The sequence below is a fragment of the Montipora foliosa genome, chromosome 14 (genome assembly GCF_036669935.1).
Source record: "Montipora foliosa isolate CH-2021 chromosome 14, ASM3666993v2, whole genome shotgun sequence".
NCBI lineage: Eukaryota > Metazoa > Cnidaria > Anthozoa > Scleractinia > Acroporidae > Montipora > Montipora foliosa.
The window spans coordinates 22,468,401-22,488,400 of record NC_090882.1 but is presented as its reverse complement, the minus strand read 5'-3'; the positions used below and the strand labels follow the sequence as shown (position 1 = coordinate 22,488,400).

The 20,000-nt window shown below is 37.3% G+C and overlaps 1 protein-coding gene across 5 annotated transcripts in view; it reads left to right on the top strand.

The window, feature by feature from the left end:
* The window catches only part of LOC137984355 (cyclin-dependent kinase 14-like), a 31,837-nt gene that overhangs the window by 6,378 nt on the left and 5,459 nt on the right, over nt 1-20,000 (top strand). For all 5 annotated transcript variants that reach the window (XR_011119118.1, XR_011119116.1, XR_011119117.1 and 2 more), the window contains exons 6-20: nt 4,854-4,948; nt 7,068-7,147; nt 8,667-8,761; nt 9,722-9,784; nt 11,384-11,445; nt 11,642-11,703; nt 12,259-12,319; nt 12,437-12,496; nt 14,161-14,254; nt 15,244-15,307; nt 16,294-16,342; nt 17,177-17,225; nt 17,770-17,860; nt 18,793-18,851; nt 19,970-20,000. The exon at nt 19,970-20,000 is cut by the window's right edge. Coding sequence is in view for 2 of the 5 variants with exons in the window: in XM_068831510.1 (XP_068687611.1) it covers nt 4,854-4,948; nt 7,068-7,147; nt 8,667-8,761; nt 9,722-9,784; nt 11,384-11,445; nt 11,642-11,703; nt 12,259-12,319; nt 12,437-12,496; nt 14,161-14,254; nt 15,244-15,307; nt 16,294-16,342; nt 17,177-17,225; nt 17,770-17,860; nt 18,793-18,845 (978 nt within the window). In the remaining 3 variants the exon portion in view is untranslated. The remainder of the gene's footprint in view (nt 1-4,853; nt 4,949-7,067; nt 7,148-8,666; nt 8,762-9,721; nt 9,785-11,383; nt 11,446-11,641; nt 11,704-12,258; nt 12,320-12,436; nt 12,497-14,160; nt 14,255-15,243; nt 15,308-16,293; nt 16,343-17,176; nt 17,226-17,769; nt 17,861-18,792; nt 18,852-19,969) is intronic.

Below are 20,000 nucleotides of genomic sequence, written 5' to 3'. Positions count from 1 at the left end.
CAATCAAATTGGTATATCCCAAGACCAAGAACTGAGTCTGCAAAAGGGAGTCTACACTACAGGGGATCTGTTCTATGGAATGAAAATCCCCTTTGACACCAGATAGGGACTCCCAATTTGAGCAATTTTGAAAATTCATTTAATGTGAAAGATTTTTTACGTAACCGCTTTAATTACGCAAACTTTTTACTCCTAATTTTTTATTGCATTTTATTCTCTTACTTCAATAGTTTGGTATAGTTACTGTAATTTAGGCTCAATTCACATAATGTAGTTGTAGGAAGACCATTGGGCAGCTTCTGCAGGTACCGGAGCACAAGTTACGTAAAACAAAAGAAACAAAAGACAGAAAACAAAACAACTCCAAATAAAGACTAATCCCAAGGAACCAAAAATACAATGCTTTCCGGTACCTGTAGAAAGACCAGACCATTGTAAGATGATGTCATTTCGTGTTTAAATAAAGATTGATGATGATGATGATGATGATGACTCAATATGCGGGCAAAATAAGCTATACATGTACATACGTGTATGTGTGCAGTTTAGGGTGTGTCATGACATTGGAGGGCATACAGTTTTCATATAGCAAACTCACCTGATACAATTAGTTTTGTAATAATTTTTAGAAGCGTACTTTTATAATCTAATGAAGTTAAACAACTAATAGCATGGCATGGTCCGATTTTTTTTAAAACCATTATTTTGTCGGGAGTGTGAGACTTTAAGATTTCACTCTGTCTAACGCCAGACGATTTTATTCATCAATTGGGTACACTTTAGGTGTGAATTCATGGGTTAACAACATCTAGGTCCACTTGAAAACTACATGACTTTGTATGTCTTCCTTAACCCTTTCACTCCTGTGGGGTTCGCCATTGACGAGTAAAATCGTCTGGTGTTAGACAGAGTAAAATCTTTAAGTCTCAGTGGCCTTTACAGGAGTGAAAGGGTTAATAATTAATGAAAGAAATGTATATTTGAATTGCAGACCTGTTATAGCCAAAAGGTCTGTAGAAGTGATCCTTGTACTGGGGATTAAGAAATTGTCTGTCATAGACAAAAGAGCTGAAAAATTCAAGTGGCTTTCAACTGGATTTGAATCGCACCGGTGCATAATGCAGAGGTCATGGGTTTTAATCGCGCTGAAACCACCTGAATTTTTCGGGTGTCTAACAGAGACAATAATAATTGCTTAAATTGTTCAGATAGCTGCGAGGATTTAACTAATCTGTCCCAAGGTTCTGTTTACTGCCCCACTATATTTCTGCATGGATATTAAACAAGGTTTGTGCCATTGTTGTTTATTGGTTTTTCTTGCTTTCCTATGGTTGGCACAATCTGCGTAGGCTATTTTAGAATTTACTTTTGCTGTTGACTCTCATTTGTCATTTTCTTGTTCGCCTTTACATGTATGTTTGTGCTTCTTTTCTGATTAAGAGAAAAAAACGCAGCAGTTACTTGTAGCTTGGTAAATTGTTGTTTTAGTCAAATCTATTAATCATAGTTCACCTCTTATTGAAGATTTAGAAAATGTCTTCCTTCTGTTGTAAGAACGTGTCATGTGATCTTTAATAGGCTTTTTTTTGTGCCTGATGTTTCTGACCTCAATTTATGCCAGAGTGATGTTTTGCCAAGTGATTCTTGAATTGGAAGAATGAGTCTTGGTGAATACATGTAAGAATAGCAAGTATGTACTTGTGTCAGGATATAGGCATTTATGTCATAGATTTGAAGGAAAATTGTTCCAATCTGTGCTCTAGAAAAATGCTTCATTTTATAAAACCTTTTTTTTTTGTTCTAGTAATGTACTGAACATTGACAATCTTGCTACTGAATATTATGATTAGTGTGCTGTTGTAATTTCTCTCTTTCATTCTAGTAATTAAGCTTACATGTACATGAAGAACTTAATAATACATGTAATATCCATTAAAATGAAATGCGTGGTTAGTAACTTGTAGTGTCCTGTATATTACTTGTAAAAGTATGTCAACTTATGGGTGTCACAGCAAAACAACATCCTCTCCGGATCGGTCAGCTCAAAAAGGGGAGTCCATTAACAGAACATTTACCCCTTGTTTTGAATAATTTTGTAACATCTGCAGATGCAACAAAACTTATTTATAAACAGTATTCTTTGAAGTGATGAAATTCATGTTAATTATTATTCAAATGTGATTTTCAGTGACATTATTTTGTAATGCTGTGTGCATAAATTAAAGAGAACTATATCTTTGTGAGGGTAAAAACAAATCTCTTAAATACTTAATGCTTTGGGGAAAACTTTTCACAATGTTTTTTTTTTTAAAGTAGGCAATGTGTCCTTACATGTAAGTAGTGCCACATACAGAGAAGTCATATTTTTATAAAAACACCTTTTTAGGAAATCAAGTTATTTTTCAGCTTCATTTCAGTATAATTATTTATGCCAGCCGTCTTGACTGTCTCGTGTGATAGCATCTCTAAAAGATATGGTAGCTTGCTCATCTTATCAGATATAATTTAATAATTATTTTTGCCTTCAGGAAGAAAAGCACTTCCGAATGATTGTTTTAAGAGCTAGCAGCTAGAATTCTGAAGTGGTGCCTGCTTTCCTCTTGTCTATGCATACTAAGTATACTAAATATGTCACTTTTCTTGTTTGTCTATGATCACTATCATTTAGGAAATAATAAGCTTTTTAAAAGCATTCAGGTACATGGCTTAATTGTTTCTTGTGTATTGTATAGACAAGATGTTTTTATTAAGGCGAAAGGCCTTTTTGGTAAGTTTTGTGTTTATTGCCAGGCTTTCTGTGAGATAAAAGTCTAAGGCAAGACAAAGAACTCTCACACAGTCAGATAACTCTTACTAACACACAGTCATCAAACTACAGTGTATGACTTTAGTTCCTCAAATGTAACTTCCTTGTCTGACATTTTTTCCTGTCTGTTACGTCCACTTGTTGTAAATACTACTATTTGAATATTATGACAGTTATATTATTTGGGTTCTCTTCTATTGAGATCCGCCATTTCAGTCACATAGTTACTACAAGGAATCGAATGACCTTAAATGATCTAAAATTACCTAAAATGAACTACAATCATGGTATCTATAAAAATGACCTAAAAATTAATGAGCTATAATGGTATCTAAAATAAATGTAGATTTTCTTTAATCACCTAAAATAATTATTATCTAAAACAGACAAAATAGTACAAATAATTTCTGCACCAATCAAAACTGCATTGCTGGGTAAATTCACAATCTTTGTGCTGTCAACTCTGCACCAATCAAACACACATGGCTGGGCAAACTCAAGATTTTTCTGACTGACTGCTTTGGGGACAAAGGCTGAATACCACTACCTTCTGCTATCGGTAATTGTGAAGAACATCTCCCCTCCACTGACAGTCGGCCGACACTTGGCCGACACTTGACCAACAGACTACCAACAGGTTACCAACAGGTGAGCGACAGATGGAAAAAAAGAAAAATCAGGAATAGAACTTTTAGAGATTTGGCGGACGATTTTGTTTCTCGACAAGTTAAGCTTTCGTGCATTTTTGCGTGAAAACTGTCAGGGCCGAGGTACAGACACTGCGCCAATGCACAGCTTAACAATTTCAGCAGCAGCAGCATCAACAGAAAGTTGCCACTCATGCGAGCACCCATGGCACAGCCTGGTGTCTGACATTTGCAGACTGCAGACTGCCTACAAATAGTGCTGATAAACATTACTCAAGTCTAAGCACCCATTTCAAATAGCGCTGATAAACATTATTCAAGTCTAAGAACCCGTTTTAAAACGGTTAGCTTGCAATAATAGTGATTTAGGGTTAGTCTGCAGTCTGCAGTCTGCAAATGTCAGACACCGCCCACAGCCTGCATGGCCACCATCCACACCAGGTACTGGAGGGTCCTACAAGTCCTTAAGGACATTACAACTGCAGCATGGCAAGTGCCTTTCACCAGAGCCAGTTGCCCCCACAGCACCCTCTGAGATTGTGTCGCCATTGCAGAGATAAGAATCGTCGATGGGCGCGCTTACAATCTGGCATTGTGAGACATGCATGGTGGCTCTGTCAAGGAGCTGACTTAGGCGACACCTGCCAGTGATGACTGACATGCGGTGAGAGGGAGAGCTTTTGCCACTCAAGTTTGACGACCGCTTCTACGAGTAACGCTGTCTCTTCTGAAAAACAAACAGCTCCTGTAGGAGCCACCAAGATTGCAAAAGTACATAACCAATAAAAACAATGATAAAAACACCCTGAAAACGAAAAAAAAAACAGACGAGCATGAAATTGACATAAGGACCCTGCAAAATTCAGAGGGGGATTGGGACAAAGGTAAAATCCCAAAATGGTGAATAGGCTGGGACGCAAAGTGAACGTTGGAAAGGAAATTGCCTAGAAATCATGCTGAAGTAACAGCAAATAGCATTAATGTCAAAGACTTTTTGAATTTTATTTTATCTTTTCAATGCAATTATCTGGGGTTTATACTGTAATCTTAAAATTTTCAAGGGAATTATCGTCCTCAATTTACTGACATACTACCGACAGGTTGCCAACACTTAACCGACTGTCAACCAACTATTGGCTGTTAGCCGGCCGACAGATGGCCTACAAGCAGTTATCTTTTCAGCAAATAGTAAATAAAGCTGTCGGCCGAGTGTTGGCCAAAAGTTGGCGAACTGTCGGTTGACAGCCTAGCGACAGTCCACCAACTGTTGGCTGACTGTCGGTTGAGGGGAGATGTTCTTTACAGTTACCCTGCCACCTACTATGTGATCTTTTTCTTCAGAAAATAAGAACCTAGCTCAAGCTTGCTTTGTTGCTACATTTAAATAATTTATTTTGTAGCCCCTGTCTCCTCCATTTGGTTGCCTTGATTCATACCAGAAGCTCGAACAACTTGGAGAGGGATCATATGCTACAGTATACAAAGGATTATGTAGGTATGTACATGTAATGATGGCTGAACTGTCATGGAGCAATGCAGCCACAATATTTCCAGTCTTCTGTTACCATTAGAATCCAATGCATGAGACCTTGGGAATTTGGATATAAGAAAAAAGGAACTTCAAGTTGGCTTGTTTAGAAAGCCAGTTATTTTTTTCGTTTTCACTGTAAAAGTCAGTGAAATTCATATTGTACATGTACGTTTGTGTTTTGGTCAAATTCTGTGGGCTAAATTAAAATATCTTTCAGTTAGCTCTTGCAATGGACACATCTGTAGAGCTCTCCTCAAAAAAAAAACCCAGTGCAAGTTGAAATTATTTTAATGCTTTCAGCTGCATTTTGAGGCATCAATATGACTTGCTTACGGGGAGTAGTTGACAATTTAGGAATCTTGTAAAGACAGCAATGCCAGCAAAAACGTTACTTACGAGATCAGTTATTACGTAAAGATGTATCTTGCAATTTTACTTTTTGTTTGCATTGTAGAATGTTGACAAAGTAACCTGTAACCAGATTGGCACGGACTCCTGTGAAGTAATGTAAATATTATGAGAAAATGAAATTGCTAGGTCAAGTTGTCATCAAAACCTTTAATGTGGTGATTTTAAGATTATTGGACCTGGGTTGAAAGGAAAGGTTCTAAAATGCATGTTGGATGTATCATAGTATGATTATTTCTTTCACTCATTTAATGATAGCGTTTGGTGGCATTGCTGTTGCCATTGCTGTTTTTCATCGCTAAAACTCCCTGATAGGATATAGAATGGGTAATTTGTTTGATACTAAAATGACAGTGCATGATTGAGTAATTTTGATTTATTGATATAAAGGGGGATCGCTGTAATAATAAATTATAGAGGCAAAAGACCCAATTTATCTATTCTGGATAAGTTACATGTACATCACATTTCAAAATAAGTTTGGTGACACTTTGAACACACTCAAGGGCCATAATTTTTTCGTTTGTATAGTTAGACCAAACTTGAGGTTCATAGTCCAACTGTGGACTTACCAATGATTTTTTATGTAGAATCAACAAAGTGTTTTGGTCACATTCATTGGTACATGTTCTGTACATTGTAGATGATACCCAACATCTTACTTGCTTTACTTTATAATTAAGTCAATATGATCGTTCCATGATAAATTTGCGGCAAGTATGTTTTGCAGGTTGCAGGTTGAAATTTAATTATAACTGGAAAACCACTGGCACTAAAAATAGTTAATAACCCATATACTCATCAGGGGTTCTTACATAAAGTAGTTGGTATCTTTCACATGGTAAAAACATGTGCAACTTCACCCTACGGCAAATATATTCCGTCTATCATAAACAGCGTCATGTAACAGTCACGGTAAGCCTATCGCTTTACCTTTCTTTTAAGTGCCAGCAGTTTTCCAGTTATAATTAAATTTCAACCTGCAACCTGCAAAACATACCTGCCTATAAATTTGAGGAAAGATGAACACCAAGATCTGTCTCAGTTAAAGCAACTGCATTATCTGCGACCCATTCAGATTATCAGATGTATGCACAATTTTAATTTATTTTCTTTGTGATGACAAGGTGCTTAAACCTATTTATTTTAGTCAAGTAAAGCTATGATCCTCACAGATATGGACGCAGTTTTAGCAATTGCGTCGAGAAGCCTGAAAAATTCAGGACTTCAACAGGGTTTGAACCAGTGACCGGTGCGACACTCTAACCAACTGAGCTAGTTCAGTATATGATTAATTTTAATTCATATATCATTTTGTTCTTTAAACTTAATATTAGTGCTGAATTTCATGAAATGCTCAGGCAACCAACCATTTAAAGTTCAGTTGAACTGCATCAGCATCATTATTAGCGAGCTTACGCAACAGGATGGCTGGAAGACTCGGGATGGCAGAATAACGAAAGAATGTCACGTAAGATTGGGAATGCACAGTCTTGCGCACCAATTTTTCGTCATTCTGACGTCCGGAGTCTTCCAGCCGTCTTGATGTGTAAGCTCCCTATCATGATAAACAGCAAGGGCCCAAGGATTGACCCCTGGGGCACACCGAATGAAAAAGGTAGCAATGATTATACTTGGCCGTCAATAACTGTCCTATGTCATTATCTTTCAATAGTGCAAACAAAAAAATTGTGGCTTTAAAAGAAATCAGATTACAAGAAGAAGAAGGAGCACCTTTCACTGCCATCAGAGAAGGTACTGTCTGAAGTGATTATTCATTATGTTCGCTGTTGATCCTAGACATTTCCTGTGCTTCATGGTTCCTTCTGCAGGAGCAGAGATTACAAAAAAACTCCAAATATACATGTAGCAATTTTTGATTGACTGTTGAAAGTAATTGCGTGATTGTAATTGCTACACTAAAAATCTCACGCCAGTTAATCAACCAATGAAAAGGAAAACCATGACAATCGCAATTGCATGCACCATTTTCCGCGCGCTTTGAGCAATATTGTTTCAGAATTGCTACGAATTTGGTAAAAGTGAAGAACAGTTCCCAAATCATATTGCTGACCGACTGTTAGCTGATTGTCGGCAACGTGTTGGTAACGTGTTGGCCGACAGTTGACCAACAGGTTACCAAAAGCCAAAAATGGGAGTCATGTTCAGTTATTACATGTACATGTACCACAAATTTGGATTGGTTCATTGCGGCTGTTGCAGCTGCTGTGATTGGTTGAAGTAATATTATTACAGTAACTGTGGTATTTGTTTTACGACACTCAGTTGAAAACCGCTCTAAAGAAGACTGATCCCAAGTGACTAAAAATACAATACTTTCAGTACCTGCTGAAAGACCCGTTGTCGTTTACCTTGGTGTAATTTCTGCAGTTTCAAATCCTTGTGGCATAAAGTAAAGTGGTGACTACTAAAACTTGATCTTGCATTAGTTGCTTTTTTATTGAACATTCTTGTGGATTTTCTTCGACCTTACCAAGAAGTAAGAATATATGCAATCCCTGGCTGTGGAACGGCTCTGCTAGATCTGCAAGCCAACGAGCCTTGGGAGTTATGCGAATTTCGCATTTAAGTCGAAGCGCCCATTTCAAAAAGCGCTGATAAACAGTTATTTAGTCTAAGCACCCATTTTAAAACGGTTAGCTTTGAATAACTGTGTGACTCGCATGTTGACTTGCATGGTTCGCATGACTCGCAGCCGTGGCTCACACAACTCGCATTCATGGCTCGCATGGCTCACAGCCAATTGGCTTGCATGGCTCACTGGCTCGCACATTAGTACAACTCCTGTGGAACCTCAGTGAGTTTATTCGATAAGGCTAGTGTTGCATGGTGTATACTGCAGGTTGCAAGTTAGGGTTGCAGGTTGATTATTGTTTCACCATAGCTGAAACAAGCCAAACCTTTACTAATGCTAACATTAGGCCTGAAAAATAATGTTTTAGCAGAAAGGTTTTGCCTTTTTTATTTATAACAACTTTATTTGCAAAGAACATCGCAAAAAGGGTGCTGCCAGGGAAGAACTGAATCCTCATATACGGCAACCCCCAACCTTTGTAAAGGTTTGGGTTGTTTCAGTTATGGTAAAACAATGACCTGCTACCCTAACCTTCAACATGCAATCTGCACTTACACCCTCCGGGCTAGTGTAACTTTCACTGCAACGTCAGGCCATTCCTGTAATAGGTCTATGACTTGTTAAAAATTAATTTTGCTAAAAATCCTTGGTAAACCATTGGTATCCTTCGTCTTTCAGCTTCCCTATTAAAGGAGCTGAAGCATGCCAATATTGTGACATTACATGACATAATTCACACAAAAGATACACTCATGTTTGTCTTTGAATTTGTGGTAAGTAGGAAGATTTGAATTATGCTTATGCAGTTGAACCTCGATTATCTGGACTTCCTTCCCTGGTCCCAGTTTTTCATGCATATTAATTAATCATATTTTATGATCCACAGCAAGACATTTTTCCTTCAAATTATCACATGAAAGTCTGGTTCAAACTGTTTTTTTTTTTTTTTTCACTTGAAAACCCAAATCTGTACTTGTTTCATGCTCACATGTGCCATAACCAATGCAGTGCAATTCACTGTGCTCTGTTTGGCTCAGATTTGCTCCGTTGCTTTGTGAAATTCCACGCTCCATTAGCTCAATCAGCATGGTTTGAAGAACATGAGGTAGATTCGCGTCAAAACGAATTCATCATGTCCACAAAACATATCGTAACTGATCCATTTTCTCCATAAAAGATAAACAGTCAATTATTTTGCAATTAGAAAAAGGAGAAAAAGAAACCAATTTGTCATAAGACAACTGAGTACGTTAATTGTCAGCAATCAGCAAATCTCCAATATCTGCAAAAACAAGCTGCTCGAACTTCAGCATTTTAGACCAAGTAAAAAGGTTTTTTTTTTTAATTCTAAAGACTTGTACACTGTAGCAGATAATTTTTGGGCAACTGTAAAGGGTTCGTTCCACCAACGATTTGTAATACGTGTAATTATAATGCTTTATTCCTGCGTGATTAACTGTTACTCTTCACTAACGTATTCAGTTTTGTTTTTGGCTCATTAATATTTATATTTTCGATTATCTGGACTATTCAGCCCAGTCCCTGTGAGTCTGGATAAGTGTCGTTCAACTGTTATAATAGTATTGTGGAGACATCTCTGAGCATTTTACTTTGGTTTACAATGAAATAGTAATACTCATGGTGGTAGGGTTAAAATTTAATTTGTATTTCAAGATATTTCTAAGTCACCTCCTTGCTATACTGAATCATGACTACAATTTATTTTATTATAGGACACAGATCTGAATGTTTACCTGGAAAAGCATCCAAGAGGAATTCCTTCTTGCAACGTCAAGGTCTGTAGAAGGTCTCCATGTTGTCTATAACTTGCACCCACACTTCAAGTACAGTGTAATATTACTATAATTAAATCTTATTATGTTGAACAAATGCTAAATTCTTTGCTGCAGTTTAAGGATCATCTCCAAATTTAGAAGTCTTTACCTAATTTTATTATACACTTAACAAAATATCTTGTTTCTGATTGGGCAATGGTGAATGCATAAATAGGTTATAGAGTGCCATCCATGCAAGTTATAGAGTGCAATACAGAAGTTGCTAAGGAAACACTGGGGAAGCGCCAAATGTGAACACCAAAGTGAAAAAAATGGCTGACAGTCGGTTTGCTTTGTCAAACCAAAACATCGTTGAGCAACTTAAAGAAAATGCGAAAAACCAAAACACGTTGAAAGCTACACAGACGTGGTTGAATGTCTGGCAAACATGGGTGACTGAAAGAAAACTAAACCCAAAACTGGAAGAATACGAGTACGAACAAAGTAGCGCGTTTGAGTAATTTTGTTGAGAATATAATAAATAAAAAATAGTATGAACCTGCTCATGCATTTCATGATTTATGGTCATGCACTCGTGATGTTTTGAAAGTTCTCAAATTGCACTCGCCTATGGCTCATGCCCATAAATCATTAAATGCACTCGTGTTCATATGATTTCCTATGCATAGTGCATTTTCTGAAATCTTCTCCTGGGGGCGGTTTCTCGAAAGTCCCGAAACTTTACGGGCCATTTTTGGGTGTCACAATTCCCTTTGTAGCTCAAGAACGGAGAGCATTTAATTAGTCAAACTTCACAGTTATTTTTCCTTTTTGTTACCTTGAAAACAAGTTAAAAGATCGGCTTTCCAAAGCAAGGGGTTCGCAATTTCGCAGATGGCCTTTCGGGTGCGAAAACTTTTCGGGACTTTCGAGAAACGGGCCCCTGCTTCTTAACCCATTTACACCTGAAGCGCCCTCAATCGGCAAGTAAAATCAGCTGTCCTTAGCCAGTCTCAGAGTAAAATCTATAAGTCAGACTCTCGGGTTACTTTTAATCACAGGCCACTCATAAAAATTATTACAGGTCATTGTTATACCTAATTATATAATTTTATACTAAAGCAACCCAAAACCTTCAAATTGGCTAACCTTAGGCCTAGCCTAGTGAGGCCTAAGTGTAGCATTAGTAAAGGTTTTTGAATGAATGACTTGTGAAAAGTGGCGTGTACTTAAGTCCCTTCCCTTAAATATTTCACTTTATACATTCCTCTCTTACCAAATTCACTTGTAGTGTTAGCTTTCCATAAAACTTAAATTGGAAACTTGAAATCAGGGCAAGGAAAGGTTGAGTGTCATATCACACACACTTACATTTAATGTTACCAGCTGTAATTTTAAGTCCTCGCTCAAGTGAGAAATGTCATTTTAAATAATATTCTCTGCATCGTCTCAAAACCAAGAAAGCAGTAATTTCCAAATTTGTAGTCAACGAGGAACCCTTTATTTATTTATTTATTTATTTATTTTTTATGGTTTGTAGCTGTAGGTATAGTTTGTAAACAGTACCATTCAATGCTCACTGCAATGTTCTCATTTCAAATTTCTCTTTGTTGATTACAGCTGTTTTTGTTTCAACTGTTAAGAGGCTTGACTTACATTCATGACAGGAAAATTCTTCACAGGTAAATATATTTATAGATACATGTAGCTGAAAGAGCATTATCAAGCTACGAGAAGAAAATAAATGTCTGTGTCCCTTCTGTCTGTGACTACATGTATCTATCCCATCCACAGCCCCACAAGTTCCATAAGGTTTCCCTAGCTCTACAAAGCCTGATTTTGTTGATTTACCAGTTGGCCATACATTTATGTTTTTAGGGACTTAAAGCCTCAGAATTTGTTAATCAATGAAATTGGAGAATTAAAATTGGCTGATTTTGGTGAGTTCTGCGATTTTTTTCTTTCAATTTTTTAATGCCCAGAAGCTAAAGATATAGGTTTGCTATCAACCTTGTAACTATAACGTGGAAGCAACTAAGGTTTTTTTTTCCCCAATCCTGGATGCTGGTTGCCTTCCTGCACTTGGGGGATAGATTACTATTGACTTCCAGGTTGCATAATCTGTGCATTTTTTTATTGGAGGGATTGCAATCTGAGCCAAGCAAAGGCATGCATAGAAGGTTTGAATTCAAATATGCGTCGTGAAATACAATCTAGCCATACATGGGTGATGAAAGATGGAGTTAAGATCAAACGTTTAGTTCATTCATTGTTCGTCAGTTAATTGTTTTCCCTCTGCTTGTAGTATTAGTTTCCTTCACAGCCTTCCTCAAGGTCGTGTTGTATGGAATGCTGGAAGATGACTGTACTGAGACTGTTGTTTTTCCCATTAAAACGAGACACAAGCTCCATTCTAGTTGTGTTCAGTAGGATTTACCTTATCATCGATTTACAGTAATAGTTAATTTGGGAAGCATTTATTTCATTTTTATTAGGTTTAGCCCGTGCCAAATCTGTTCCTAGTCACACATATTCCCATGAAGTTGTCACCCTCTGGTAAGAATAAATTTATTAAATATTATTTTTTGTATCCTTTGTTTAGCATTGACGGCCATGTCAGGTTTGTTAAAAACCTTGTTCATGCAATGACCTGCTGTTGAATGTTTTTGTCAGGTATAGACCTCCAGATGTTCTTTTAGGGTCAAAGGATTACACAACATCGTTGGATATCTGGTGAGTTACACACCTATTAATAATTTTTAGTAACTTAGCCAAGGAAAAACTATCAGTCTATTAGTTCATAATAATATTGCTTAAAATCTGCCTGAAAACCAATCCTTTTGAAGTGTGGCATTGTTTGTTTTTTCCATGGATGGCACAAAAGAGGTGGTAAAGAATTTTACGGGTTTTAGTGAACACTGAGTCTGTGCCGGCTTGTTTAAAGTGCCCCTAAGCCCAAAATATTTTTTTTCGCTATAGTGAATCTTTGCACCTGTTTGGAACGCATTGCTGCATTTTTTTTCCCTTTTCTAACAAATCTTGCCATTTTATAGGCTTCGAAAGTTGCGAAAATCCAAGCATCTTTTGTTCACGACTGAGTCAGAAGGGGAGTGGGACTCTATTCCTGACTTGACGTCACAATCTACTTTGCATGCATGTTTACAAAGAGTTAATTCAATGTAAATCAGTTTGTGACGTCAACTCAGGAATAGACCCACTCCCCTTCTGACTCGGTCGTGAACAAAAGATGCTTGGATTTTTCCAACTTTCCAAGCCTATAAAATGGCAGGATTTGTTGGAAAAATGAAAAAATGGCCGCAATGCGTTTCGAACAGATGCAAAGATTCATTTTAGCGAAAAAAATATTTAGGGATTAAGGGGCACTTTAAAAAACAGCTCCTTTAGGGGTCACCAAACTGAATGTGTCTTCATTGCTTCTCTCGTTCACAAAAGCACGAGCAAAATTAAGAAAGCATATGGAGTTATTAGCTACCAGTATTCCACCATTTCTAGTTTGGTTATCAAGGTTTCCAAGATAATGGATTTTTCATTGTCATGAGCAAAAACGTTTGGGATGCAGGGATGTCAGTGGGTCAAGAACCTCTGCCTCCACTCAAAGACTCTGTCCCCTTAAAATAATGATAATTATTGAATTTTCAACCTCGGTTAATGCACTTTTGGGCTCTGATTGGTTCACTCAATCTCGGTTATTATCTCGTATACTTTAGTTTGGGACACTGAAAAACGCAGACTGCAGACTCTGCAGACCGTCTGTAAAATGAAAATTCGGTTAGCCAGAATTAGGCCTAAATAACATTCGGTTAGCCTAATTAGGCCTAAATAACATTCAGGTTAGCCTGTTTACGGTTAGCTCTCAATAATAGTGAGGGTGACGCCATATTTTACCCCTGGTCTGCACGGTCTGCACAGTCTGCAGTCTGCGTTTTGGGGTGACCGCTTCAGTTTGACCTTATAATTATGGCAATTGATTGTGCTAAAGCGTTGCTAAGCTATATATTTTTTTCACCGGAAAGCGAAATTTGTATTTGAATAAAGCAAAAACAAAACCTTTCGGTGGAAAGTTTTTATCGATTCTAACGTTTAAAAGTATGTGAAACAGCAGGAAATGTTTTTGTGAGGAGCCTGCATCAGTCTGACCACAAGGTATTACACAACATCGCATCCTCATCAAGTTTTTTTGATTTTGCTCCGATTTTCTCGCTTTTTCACTTGTATTTCCAAAGTTTTGGAGTTAAAGGAATGCAATAAAAGAATTATTCCATTCGCGCTTGTTGGATATAAGACTGGTTACCATCTCATATCCAATGCGCACTCATGGTATAATTGTTGAATATTATATTATTATTTATTATTAAAATATAGTGAATGTTTTTCAGGGGTGCTGGCTGTATATTTGTGGAGATGATAACAGGAATTGCTCTGTTTCCTGGAATGAGAGACACTATTGACCAACTCAATAAGATATGGAAGGTATTTAAACAGGTCTTGAAGAGCCCAAGATACACTGTAGGTCAAAATATCTATCTGAATCCGCACTTTTGCAGTTATTTATGCGTGCTTTTTGTCCTGTAAATCTCTCAAACATAAGTAGGGTCTAAACTGTAACAACTCATCATAATTGTGGTCTTGTAACAGTTGACTAAAAGTTGACAGTTGTTTATCTTTAGCTTGATTAAAATGGTTTCAAAATCAGCTCTTTAAAAGACCAAAGTTATGTTTGAAGGAACATTGGTCGTATTTATACTAGAGGACGTCTGAGACGTCTAAGACATCTTAGAAGTCTTAGACGACTAGTATAAAAACGGGAAATAAGGTGGACGCATTAAACGTCAGACGAATTAAACGTCTCAAGTTAAGTGCGTCTGAACGACGTACTTAACAGACGTCTTAGTCATCTCAGACGTCTAAGCCGTCTAGTATAAAGACGAGACGCACTAAACTGGGATGCACTTAGCAATGAAGTGCACACAGTCTCTTTGGTGATTAAATTTCAGTATCTTTTGAAGAAAATTGTGAATATGATTTCTAGCCGTCGATTAGTTATGTGCGTGCGTCCCGTATTTATATTAATCGCACTTACGGCCAGACGTTTAATGCGTCTGGACGTCTTAGACGTCCTCTAGTATAAATACGGCCATTTGCATGACAATCCCTTGCATTCTTCTGGAGGAGAATATATCATCCTTGAAGACATTGTAGTGATAATCCTTCCAAATACCCCATTTGGCTGGTCAGTTCTGGCAAATTGAAAGTGTCTTTTAGAAGATTACTTTAAACTGAACTTTAGTTTGACCATCTGGGTCCTATAGTTGGTCCGGTTCTAACTACCGGTAAATGTTTTGCGATAAAAGGTTTTACACTTGTAAGACTTAAAGCTTTGTCATTATCCTATTTTATTTTTGATTGATTGGTGGAAATATTATACTTATTTTGTATTTATAATTATTATCAAATTGTAGATATCTGGCACTGCAACCGAAGAAACGTGGCCTGGAGTGACCAGATTACCCGAGTATAACACAGGTAGATATGTTCGGACAACTTGGTTTTTATAATTATAATTATAATAATAATAATATAGTTTAAAAAAATGACTTCTTCGTGATCTGATGGTTTTCAACAAAGGAAACGTAAACAACTGTTTGTAGACTAATAATAATAATAATGTAGCACACACATCCACTATTTGCTCGAGGCGCTTTAAAATATATATTGCTAAAACTACAAAGTACAATCATGGAACTTACAAATTAAAAGGTAGCAACAATCATTATGATGACAACTAGAATCTAAGAAAAAAACATTACGAATATAATAAAGAGTTACTCTCAATAAATTTAGTAAAAAGGAAAGTCAATAGTTTTTTCTTAAACAACAAAGCTGTACTGGACTGTCGTATTTCCAATGAAAGGAACAGTGTTCCGCATCTTTAAGAGAAGGAGCTAAATCACTGTATGTTTTGGTTTTACAAGTTGGCTGCATCAGCAGGTCTAGATTGTTTGAAAGTAAAGACCTAGTTTTTTTCCGATGCACTAGGAGTTCCTTTAGATATTGCAAACAGAGACCATTTAATAGATAAAAAAAAGATGTGCTTAAACACGATTTGACAAGTACATTTATGACAAAGACATTTTCAACGTGAGTTTCACATTGGTATTAAAGCGGTTTTCAATTGAGTGTCGAAAGTAATTAGCTAATTACTTTGGTTTTGCATTACTTCACTCAGTGATTGGTTCAAAGTTTTCGCGCCATGTTTTCAACCAATCAGAAGTGAAACCAAACCAATCGTGGCTTGCGCGTGCACATTTTCCCGCGCTTTGTGTCGCCTGCGTGTAATTGCTTCGAGTTTTGATTGGTTTACTGGATTGTCTCCGTCCTTTTTGATTGGCCAAAGTAATTATTTTGGTTTTGGTTTTACGACACTCGATTGAAACTCGCTCTAGTAAAGAAAAGAAGTCATGATATATTTTAAGATGACTGTGAAGTATTTCTTTTATTTCCATATTTAGATTTATTTGTATGTTATCCACCTCGGCGGCTTGGAGTTGTAGCACCAAAGTGAGTGGGTTTTCAAATTCTTTATCGTCTTCATTTTAAATATTACAGGGCTCGAAATTAACGAAAAAATCCAGTCGCAATTTTGCGACAAGATACGAAAATGTAGTTGCAATTTCGCAAATTTTAGTCGCAAAATCGCCGCGCTGCATTGTGTTGTCAGCGGTTTAGCAAAAAAATATGAGCCCGCAATGCTTGTGTGTAAAGAAACCGCTACAAATGGCGAATGATCGAAGGAATGGAGCTGTGCACGTAACATCGCAGCTAAATTACTCTATAATTGCGCTATCTTCGCAGAAATTCACAGCGAGAAACAAAATAATTTTGTCATTTATTTATTTTAGCAAAAGTAGCAGCAAAGTGGCAACTGCTAACCCTTTTGTTTCGAAAGAGCGAAGGTGACAACAAGTCGCAAATTTGCGACTTCTCGAGATATTTTAGTCGCAAAGGGAAAAATTTAGTCGCAAATGCGACTGTATTGGTCGCAATTTCGAGCCCTGAATTATTTAATATAGAACTTTATTTTCACACGATAGGGTTTAAAGTTGAATAGCTTGTGGGGTCCTGTATAAAAATGAAATGAAATCAAATCATATTCGTTTTAATGAGGAGACGGGAAAACCGGAGTACCCAGAGAAAAGTCACTCGGAGCAGAGTATAGAGAAGCAACAAACGCAACCCACATATGATGTCGGATCTGGGAATCGAACCCTGGCCACATTGGTGGGAGGCGAGTGCTCTCACCACTGCGCCATCCCTGCGCCATCCCTGCGCGACTTCAGATTCACGACAGCAATAAATTCTTGTGACACTGTAGTTTATCCTTTGGTACTACAGGTTGTTGTCTATTCCTGGAGCTGAATCTCTAGCGACAGAAATGGTTCAGGTAGATACTTTCTAATATATTGCCAAGTATTTTTCAGGTTACTAAGGATGCTAGACAAAGGCTAATTTTTTTTTTATATTAGTAATGCCTGGGAGGGGGTGTTCTGCAGATGATCGAGGGATTTGTTAACTGTCTAGCAATAGACAAGTCAAAAAAAGAGACTATGCTACATGTATGTCTGGTATGGCCATTGCTCAAGTTCACCAAAGCAGCCTGGTAATCTAGTACGAAAATCAGCAAGACCATAAAACCTGTCCAAGAGAAGTGTGGCTTGTTTTGTATGCAATGTTTACAGCTGCACAGGCAGTGCCTCACACATTTTACCAGTTACATGTATTTCTCTGTGTCCCTTAATTGTCCAATCCTGTACCATCAACTTGGTTTTGCCTTTCTTCTTCTCTGTTTATCCATAGTTTTAAATGCCCTGGAGAAAATACAGCACAGTCAGCGGAAGAAGGATAAATAGCGCATTAATCAGGGCTTTATTTCTTGGTTAAGAATGCTGTACAAAATCTGAGAATTTCACAAAAATTCTTGTTTTTAGTGCATTCCCAAGAACAGAATATCAGCCTCAGATGCTTTGAGACACCACTACTTTACTGATTTACCAAAGGAAATCTTCAATTTACCAGATGGTATAGCCTTTACTGTAATTTTTGCCTGCTTTGTAATTGTAATTCAAAGAAATATTAGTGTTGTTTAATTCCATTGAAAATCACACATGAACTTAATGATAATCAAAGTTTTGAAGATCATAATATTCTTTGCGTCATGAAAGGTTTAATTTCTGACGGTCGAGTGACATGGGAACGAGTTAGTCAGAAATTGAATATTCTGACTGCACGACGTAGAGGACCGTAGGTGGCTCTGGGATAGGTTAGGACTATTTAGGAGTTTGGCGGGAGTTTTTCGTCACTCTACGTTTGTCAGTCGCTGATGCTTTAACTTTATGCTTAACTTTTGAACTGCGCTGTCTGCGTATTTTTCCTCGTGTATAGTAGTATATACCCTTTCCTTGGGGTCTGGTGCCGTTGCATTAAATGAAGAATACGTTTCCACATATTTTTGGCCACTTCTAAAGGGTGGTTTTTAGTGGTTTTTCGTCTCTGGCACGGCACTGTTGCTTAGTTTATTCCTACAGTAATGCAGTATATTTTGTCTATTTTCACGGGCGGTGTTATCTGATGTCCAGTTTGTAACCAATTCAGGTAAACGGAGGTCAGTTTGTTCAGCAAACTGACTGACGTGCCCACAATAACCTATTTTCACCTTGAAGTCTCGTGTTAGTGTAATCAGAATATGTCTTGGTTGTACAGCTGCTGTTCTGACCTAGCCCGACTCCCTAAAAATTTGGTGGCTTTAAGAATGTCACAAGTCAGTTAATTAAGGAATTGGCTTCTTCACAAAAAGAAATTCAGCTTTTGGTCAGAGCTGATTGTAAGCATTTTTTGTCTGGCGCCCTAACCACTTGGTAAAAGCATGCTACATGTAAATGAGAAGTTATAAAACATACAGCTCTTATCCTATGTGTCTTTAATGGTCCAGTGCTTGTTTGTTTTGGTTTCAGATTTATCAATATTCACATTAGTAGGTATCCAGTTAAGCAAAGATTCTGAATGAAGTAAGGTCAGTGGAGTCACTAAGACAAACATTCAACCACTTTTGAAGAGTGTATTTTTTGTGTTTTAACCAGTCAAACGTCCCCTCCATTAGAGCGGTTTTCAATTGATTTTCGAAAGTAATTAGCGAATTGCTTTGGTTTTGCATTTACTTCACTCAGTGATTGGTTCAAAGTTCTCGCGCCATTTTTTCATTTGGCTCGCGCGTGCACATTTTCCCGCGCTTTATGTCGGCTACGTGTAATTACTTCGAGTTTTGATTGGTTTACTGGATAGTCTCCGTCCTTTTTGTTTGGCCAAAGTAATTATTTTGGTTTTGGTTTAACGACACTCGATTGAAACTCGCTCTAGTAAAGAAAAGAAGTCATGATATATTTTAAGATGACTGTGAAGTATTTCTTTTAAGTATTTAGATTTATTTGTATGTTATCCACCTGGGCGGCTTGGAGTTGTAGCTCCAAAGTGAGTGGGTTTTCAAATTCTTTATCTTCTTCATTGTAAATATAGAACTTTATTTTCACACGATAGGGTTTAAAGTTGAATTGCTTGCTCCGTCCTTTTTGTTTGGCCAAAGTAATTACTTTGGTTTTGGTTTTACGACAGTCGATTGAAACTCGCTCTAAAACATTAATTCTCTGGTAATAAATTAAAAGAAAGACCTGTGGAAATGAGTGTCGTAAAACCAAAACCAAAGTAATTACTTTGGCCGATCAAAAAGGACGGAGACTATCCAGTTAACCAATCAAAACTCGAAATAATTACACGTAGCCGGCACAAAAGGCGGGAAAATGTGCACGCGCAAGCCACGATTGGTTTTAGTTTCACTCCTGATTGGTTGAAAAAGTGGCGCGAGAACTTTGAACCAATCACTGAGTGATGTAGATGCAAAACGAAAGTAATTCGCTAATTACTTTCGACACTCAATTGAAAACCGCTCGAAAGACTTGGTATGATGATTACTAAGCTACTTTTTGATTGTCATCGTCGACTTTTAATCCTTTTCTTCGGTGCCCTGCTATTCTCTTCTTCTCGTCTAAACAACAAGACGAGCTTTTTGAATAAAAGTAACATTTTTAGCAAAGTTTTAAAAGCAACCTGTTATGTCCTCTGACTTTGTTACTGCAGGAGTGCATGCAGTCAATCCTTGTCTTCTGCA